This window comes from Bolinopsis microptera, chromosome 13 (assembly GCF_026151205.1).
Source record: "Bolinopsis microptera isolate Bmic1 chromosome 13, MBARI_Bmic_1.0, whole genome shotgun sequence".
Classification (NCBI taxonomy): domain Eukaryota; kingdom Metazoa; phylum Ctenophora; class Tentaculata; order Lobata; family Bolinopsidae; genus Bolinopsis; species Bolinopsis microptera.
Window position 1 is genome coordinate 11309064 of NC_087084.1, and position 8345 is coordinate 11317408.

Consider the following 8345-nt stretch of genomic DNA (forward strand, 5'->3'; position numbering starts at 1 on the left):
TCGCCACGTTCAGCACTTTTTTGGGTACAATTCAACATTTTACAACATACTCCCCCAATTAAGTGCAGAATATGCTTTAACAAACGCCAGTAATTTTTCTACCGTTTACACCAATCTAGCTGCATGTAAATTCCCTTAATTCTTTAAGGGAAAGAAGTCCTCATTTGGATATCGAACAAAGGTCACCAAGGTAGGTCAAAGGAGCTTACATATTACTGATACTGGGTTAAGCCTCCAGTCGAGCATGCTGTCTCTGGTAATTGGTCTAACACTTCACAGAGAGGATTAGTATCGTTTAGGACTGCGACAACGAACCCTGAACCAGTTCTTGTTATCGCTCACCATTTGTTGAGGAGTACGTGGCGAAATTATTAACGTTATAAATATATATAATATATAATCAAAACGTCAGAGTTTTTTAGTTTTCCTCATTAGAACTCATACTGCTGGGACTTGTCGCCCATTAAGCGTTTAGTTTTCTTACCGGGAGTTTGTTTAATAATTTTGAGCTAGTTACCAAGATTTAGAGTGAATCACACCGAATTTTAATGTGATCTGGACTGTCACCAGGTTGCCAGATTCAAATTTCCGGATTAATTTCGAGGTGAAATCTGACATGGTAAGGCTAAGCGTGCAATTGAAACTTAAGGCTGCGGTCCACGAGAATGCAGCAAGCCCAGACGCCCGAAACTTGACAAGTGCTATATTAAAAGGGAGAAACTTTATCCCTTGATGAAAAGAGATAAGAAGCCTTATAAAGGAGGACAGGTATTAAATAATCTTATCGGTCATACGCTCGAAGTTAACCCGTTTTGTAACTTTCCGAGTGTTTAATTGCTGGTATCGGTGCCCTCTCGAGATGTTATGAGTTCTTGAACAATTTTTCGGTGTATTTGTGATCTTTCTCGGGAAAGATTTCCAAGTTTAAAGGTTTCATGAAGAAATTTATTCTCAAAGCTGGAATTTAGTTGATTTCCGTTTTCCTTACAGCCGCCGTTTACATGGAACAATTTTGTCTGGAGATACCTTTAACCGGTGCCAAAAGTATGAGAGCGACGTTAAATGAATTAAAATGACCTGGTCCTCTTGCTGGAAATATGAATTTAGCATTTGTTCTGTAAGAACCGATTCAAATTCGATATTTTTAAGGTAATCTAAACCGTCTGTCCTGTATAAACTGATTTCGCTAAGTCTAAGAAACATGACCAGGATTCGTGTTGGCTAAGTTAATTTTGAACATTAACCGAACGACCGAAAAATTAACAATCCTGATCCTGGAGAGAGGTAAACAATAAACATGCATTAAATCTTTAATATGTCTGCTTCAAGGTCAGCCCTCCCTTTTATCTTATAGCTCCATTTACTTTGCGGTAAACCAATCAAATTAAATTACAAAACTAAACGAATTTATTTTTAAATAGCCCCTTCCCGGCAATTTGATGGGAAAGTAAGCTTACAACATAAAGTCAAAGTAAAATATGATACATACCATATTGTCTCTTTGCTAAGTATGTCATTTTACATATTTAGTTGCCATAGAGAGAAATATGATCACATTCACTGGTAACTTACCTGAAAAATACTATAATGTCACGACGCGGTCACTTGTGGTAGGATTTACATACTTTATACAGTATCACATTAATGGTTCATACATTTTAATCTAGATTTCTATATTCTATCCGATCTGGTTTCCACGGCGACGGAGAACTTTTCCTCTTCTCCCGATCAAACATGAAACTATACTGATGATCTGAACTGAGGAGTCATGTTAACCATGGTTTTCTTTACTTTAGTCCTTTTCTTAGTGCAGATCGTGTAGGTGTTGATTTATCCACTTGTTTAGACTTTAGAGAGTGCAATTAATTTCGTAGTGCGACCATCATCATCTTCTTGTAATTTTGTACTGATCTAGACTGCAGATGCTGATCAGTATTGTACTCCACCTCGAGCCAGGACTATTTTCAGGATTCTGTTCATTTTTTGTGAAACCGCATTGATGTATTTTGTCGTCACCAGTTAAGCATTCACCAGCATATTATGGGAAATTAAAACACATGTTTACTGCAGGCCTGCAGGATTTGCAAACTTGCTGTTAGCAGAGATTACTGCAATTCAAGTTCCTTTTCATCAAATTATCTTATTCTATAGTTTTAGTTTCATGAGTTTTGATGTATATTTTCTTAAGACTGCTTCGGTTTCTAACCCTATATTTCTAGTTCCATGAGTTTTGATTATATTTCCTTGATTCTGCTCATGTTTTTAAGCTTATATTTCTAGTTCCATGCGTTTTGATGTATATTTCCTTGATTCTACACCTGTTTCTAACTTTATATTTCTAGTTCCATGAGTTTTGATGTATATTTCCTTGATTCTGCTGCTACTTTCCCTGCTCGTTAAGCCCACATCTTCTGTTACTGGATTTTATACTTACCAGGTTAGTCAACGCTCTTATTTCTTTTAAAAAAACTATATTACGATCATAAATGCTAATGATTTCTGAAATTGTCTTATAACAGCTGCAGTCTTTGCAGCTGGTCAGCTATAAAATGCAATATTGCTGAAATGCTGATACGATCAGAACCATGTAAATTGTTATGACTACAGAGAAAAGGATACCATATCTTCTCAATACATTCTTGCTGAGATCCCTAATGACGAGGAAGGGCCTTATAAAAGTACAATTTAGGTAGCGGAGGAGGGTGACGAGCTAAAGTTATATTGTTTGACATCAGGACAAGACATAAAGTGGTCAAGGACCGTTAATGGGATTAAGGAAGAACTGAAAGCCCCTACGTATCAGGTCTCGAAATCGTACAGGTGAAAATAATGTTTACAATCGGAAATAGAAACCACAAAAACTAATTAGATTTCTTAGTACAGTGAGATTCTGACCTCTAGAGCCCGATTTACCGCAATACAAAAACTGATTTGTCATTTGCTTCTCCCAAACTCTTGGTAAAGCAGAGTTCGACTGGACAACAAGCACTTCATGGCGCTTAGCCAAGATATGTTTGTCAATGATTGATGTAATTTAAATGTACTTAGTACTATGAACCGCAGTTTAACCTAATTAATTATAAATTTAATATATATAATTATAAATCCCCTATCACAGATGTGGGAACCCGTACATGTGTGGCGGGTACGATGTAGAGGAAACTAAAGTGTGCCTCAGGAGCACTCTGACCCTGAGGGGTCTTCAGAAGAGCGATAGTGCTACTTACTTTTGTCAAGAAGGAGTTCAGAAAGGAGCGTTTTCCTTCGCTTACGTTTTAACAGTAAGTGTTGAAGATGGCGTGTAGTTTGGATGTACATGATAATGTAAAAAGTTTTGTGGAGTAGTTAATTTTGAGATTTGTGTGTTATTCTTTCTATGCTTAAGGCTTTTATAGTTCTAAATGTCCGATAGAGCTTTTAGCTAGAAATATTAAATTTTTACTTATTTTGTTATTGAAATATTAAAATTTTCATTTTCATCAGGTATTCAGCAGTAATGCTATGCCTCATATTTATGATTTTGAGCCTCTGCAGTGCAACAATACAGATTGGTACGGTTGCATAGCAACAAAAAACTCCGCCAGGTTGGTAAAAATATTAGTTGTTATTAATTGAAACATCAAAATTAAATTTTGTTTCCAAGAAGTTCCTCTAAAAACTAAATATGTTCCTGTCAGTTGAAACTAATATCAAATAATAACAGATACGAGTTTTTCGTACAATCACAAGGAGACAAGACGACACTAAAAGGAACCTATAACGAAGCTAATATTACCAAAATTGGTGATACAGACGTGAGATATCTTATCAGAGATAACTACATCGCACTGCACGACTTCTCTATACTGAATGTGAGACTATTTTCCAACAGTTGTATTATAATCCGGAAGCTTGCGACAATCGCGCTCACATTGGGATGTCCGCGAAGTTTCTTGTTTTTATTCATCTCGGGTCTTTAAAATAGTATGATTGAGAATTCAGGCCATAATCCTTATAAACAGAATCTTGAATAATCTATCTTTCCATTTCAGCAACCTGAAATGAAGTTTGGGTGTAGGGCTTTTGACCGTTCTGGTAGATTCACCGAATTTGCAACAGGTATTAATAAAAAATTCGTTCAGATTAAACCGCATATGGGGTCGTTCACATATTAATACGTTGGCTAGATTTTTGCCATTTCAGACTCCATCCCCCGACACTACTTTGTAGAAACTACACTATAGCTTCCTAAACCCCCTCCCCCTACAACGTTACATATGAACGATCCCTATGAAAGTTATAAAGTTTATTAGGTTCTAAACTTAAAGTCCGATTGTTGAGTAAACATGCAACGTGTTGAAGGCAGACATTTTAAGCAGGCTTTGTCTATCATCTTATTAGCATTAATTAAAATACCTACATTTCTCTCGATGAAAAACCGGTCTTTATAAAAAAATTAATATTTATCTTCACCGACAGCAACACCTTTATAGTTTATATTAAAGTTTACTTTTAGTCACATATTATTTTAAGTACTCGGTATTTTAAAATGTATTTTCAAATCGGAAGTTTTAGGTAAAACGTTTGTCGACCTTGAACCACCAAGAAGTCAAGATACGTACGAAGCATATCTCGTTAAATGGATAGGTGTTGGTAAGTCCCTTATTTTAATAAAATTATTGATAAAAATAATAATTATTAAGACAATTTGTACATCTAAAATATCAGTTAATTTTGGAGTTCCACAAGATTTGAGACTCCTTTTGATGTTTTTATAGAGTAATGATAAAGGAAATATAACTGATACTCAAGAAAAATCTGAAATATCAGTTAATTTTGGAGTTCCAAAAGATTTGAGACTCCTTTTGATGTTTTTATGGAGTAATAATAAAGGAAATATAACTGATACTCAAGAAAAATGGAAATATTTACTATGCAATAAATAGTAACAATAATAAAATCTTTTTAACAAATTTTGCAATTTTCAGGCGTCGGATCGTTTGCAGGGTTGATAATTGTTATTTTTGTTTGCTGTAAACTTAAAAAGCGTTGTGGAAGAGAAAGAAGACATTCTGCAACCTACACAGGGATAGATAGGCAAGGAGGTCATCAGGACCTGTAACTAATTAATTAATTAATTAATTAATTAAAAATGTGGTCATCAGGACCTGTAATTGAATTTTTACTTTTCATTAAGTGTTTTATTTGGGTTTCCTCCACCATAAACTTTAAATTGTTGATGTTTTCATGTTGTGTGACATTGTATTAATTAATACTAATGGAAATACGTTGACTTGTGAATACTTTTAGTGCAGAAGACTGTGACGAATACGTTTTCTAATTATTTTCGTAGTTTTAATGGTTCGTTTGTTTCAACAAATAATACATGTGTTTGGTAAGGATGATGTGGGCTTAAAGACTGACAAAAATAAACATATGATTGGCAATATTTATTTGAAAAAGAAACCTTTCATCGAACCATCTGAAATTAATATCATGTGAATGTTACACGTGATAACTATTATTAACACTATTATAGAGTTAACTTTGCTATCAATGTTTTGCAGTAGAACTAGACGATATAGTTGAAACAGATTTTATGATGATAGTATATTTTAATTGTAATTATATTTCATCGCATCTATAATACTTGAAATAAAATTACTAAAAAAGATAGTTATAAGCATCAAAAATATTTAATAAATGCATTATTAATTAGTGATTACTAATAACTATACCAAATGTTCGAGCTTTTGTTAGTTCAATAAATTATTGTTGATGATCATTCACTTCTCCTATCGCCAGCAGAGTCTTCCTCTCGCAGTATTACATTGGCATCCTTGACCACTTCGCTTCGTTGCATTTAAATGTGATTATCACCTACTTAAGTCATCCTTTGATGTACCTTGCAGTATTTGTTCCTGCTCGAGGATGAATGCATCAACCGCGATGCAGCATCACGATGAACTCTATTGTAATTACGTTTAGATGAAGCGGGGGATTCTGTATCCTGAGCTGCTAGTGTCCGAGTTTGGTATCGCTGTGGCCAAAGGTTTGAGGAATGGTTGCTAGAAACATTAACAGAGGTATCTACTATCTGATCAAAGAGTTTTACAAGACATCAGTTTGGATCCTAATTAAATTCAAGTAAGTGATCATGAGGATGATGCAGAACTCAGCACCAAATGATCAAAGGATATGTATGTCAATGTAAAGGCAGAAACTAATGCCTGTTAAGAGTTAACAATCCGATGAGATCGGTACAAAATATCGAAAAGACTTTTATTATACTCTTTTTATCACGTTAAAACGTTAAAACAGTCCAAATACAGAAAACAGATAACAATTTGTACTACCAATGTTATTGTTACAATAGTCTTTTATGGGCGTTTACTTTAGTCTTTTTGTCTATGTTACTGAAGGAAGTTGGGACAAACTCTAAAGCATAGATGCGGAGTTCGTTGATTTTTGGCGTAGAGTTCGTGGAGTTCGTTCAAAATTTGGAGTTCGTTAGAGTTCGTTGGAGTTCGTTAGTCAATTTTTCAAAAAAAAACATGGAAAATGTTTTTTTAAAAAAGTAATCAGCTCAGGATTTCTCGCATGATCTCAGATATTTATATCAACTTTACTGTAGTACTGTACACTGTCTACTTTACTGCTGAAAGTTGTACCTACAATGACATTTGAATCATCAACTATACCTATAAGTCTATACACAGTGCACTTCAATTTCAAATAGTTCAGTCTGCTGTACATGGCAAAATAAAATGTATACATCATACATGAACACTGAATGTACAATGTACATTCGGTGTGATCACAGCTGTTTACAGCAGAAGAAAACGAAACGCAACGCCAGAAGTACAAGTTGAAGTTTTCTGCAACGTGTCCAGGGAACGTGCGCGCGCAAACTATTGGCGCCAGAATGTTCCAGTCGATCGACCAGTCCTTGTACTGTGAAATATACACTTACAGTGTACACGCGACGCGTGGTAGAAGTTTCGAGTACCAATATATTTAGTTGTTTTACAATCGTAAGTTATGTATTGAATTGGCTGAATTGTAAATACAATTTCTGTTTAATTTCATTTTACGTAAGTTGTACAAAACGAACTCCTCAAGAGTTCGTAATTTTGGGTTGATGAGTTCGTAGAGTTCGTTGTCACTGAGGAGTTCGTAGAGTTCGTACGTATCATCTATGCTCTAAAGAGGAACTGCGAACATAGTAGTATGTAGTAGAGTAGTAGTAGTAGTACTAGTAGTTTACTTTAGGTGTATTGCAATTTTATTCGATATTTTGAACAACTATTGATTTTAAACGATAATAACAAGCACCAAGTACCGTAAAGTGTTGTATTTGATCCAATCTAACGCAAAGAAAAACTTAAAACAAGCGAACAGAGCACACAATACAGGCAATTTCTAGCTTATCAAATAGGAATTAGGAAGCGCATATCGACTATCGAGTAAAGGTTTAGTGGTGATAACAGATAAGTGACGTATCATGAATTTAGGTTGACCATTGTTAATGGTCTGGCCCGGCGTGCGCTACTTCGTAGCACTTGCCGTCGGGCGCTACTTCGAAGAAATTTAGACGAGTAACATCCGTCAAGAATTTAAAACGTTCAGTCTGTAACTCGGTCAGTAATCGGAAGAGTTAAAGAGGTAGGGATTTCACTTATTTAATAGTAACTCTCTGATCTCCGTATGTGGCGGCAACAATTACCAATTAATGCAAATTAAACTTTTGTCGTTGTGATCCTTTAGTGTTTTTTTGCGTCCTATGACTTACATTTCAACAATGTTCTTGCTAGTGATCAAGAATTTTGTTTTTATTAACATATGATACTTTAGATCATTTAAGGTATTACTAAACCCAAGCAATGAGCAGTTCCGTACATTATCATGTCTCTGATCAGAACAAACTTAAAGCCGATTTTTGTAATTATCGCGATCCAACTTGCTCAGCAGCTTATTCAGTTTTGGACAAAAATAGCTGTATGAACTATGAACATTTTGAGATTTTTCAATTGAAAAAAGACGAAAAACAATTTGGACACGCGATTGTATAAATCATATACACAAACTATGTACTCTTCTTGCCCCATTAATGTATATTTAATACTTGGAAGAGTGAAGAGTGAAACATTTCCACCAGCAGCTCTGGATTGTTACCATAATTCTCAGCACACCACCACAAATGGTTCACAAGCTGGCTGCTATTCCAGGCGCCTATTTTAGGGTGTTCTTAGCTGCATTGTTTAATTTCTTTCGCAGATTCTTTGCCATGTGCCATACATCGTATTGATTGATTGTAAACCAAGACGGTGCCCGGGTGGTTCTAATGACAAATTTTAATCTCAACA

At 35.1% G+C, this 8345-nt stretch overlaps 1 protein-coding gene across 2 annotated transcripts; it reads left to right on the top strand.

Moving 5' to 3' along the window:
* Positions 1-2313: 2313 nt before the first annotated feature.
* Positions 2314-5782, top strand: LOC134825216 (uncharacterized). Of its 2 annotated transcripts, none has more exons than XM_063837372.1 (8): positions 2314-2437; positions 2690-2820; positions 3119-3281; positions 3484-3584; positions 3704-3851; positions 4032-4098; positions 4555-4632; positions 4968-5782. In XM_063837372.1, exons 1-8 carry the CDS (start codon positions 2357-2359, stop codon positions 5099-5101), a joined length of 903 nt encoding a protein of 300 aa, XP_063693442.1. In that variant the 5' UTR covers positions 2314-2356; the 3' UTR covers positions 5102-5782. The 2 variants fall into 2 exon arrangements, with proteins under 2 accessions (XP_063693442.1, XP_063693441.1); XM_063837371.1 differs by having other exon boundaries at positions 4549-4632; positions 4968-5189.
* Positions 5783-8345: the final 2563 nt, after the last annotated feature.

What these genes read in the sequence shown, in the direction of transcription:
- LOC134825216 (XM_063837371.1), top strand. Translation starts at nt 2,357, where the DNA reads ATGTATATTTCCTTGATTCTGCTGCTACTTTCCCTGCTCGTTAAGCCC. An exon ending in CTGGATTTTATACTTACCAG is followed by an intron (nt 2,438 to 2,689) that starts GTTAGTCAACGC and finishes AGTACAATTTAG; the next exon opens with GTAGCGGAGGAGGGTGACGA. An exon ending in ATTCACCGAATTTGCAACAG is followed by an intron (nt 4,099 to 4,548) that starts GTATTAATAAAA and finishes TCAAATCGGAAG; the next exon opens with TTTTAGGTAAAACGTTTGTC.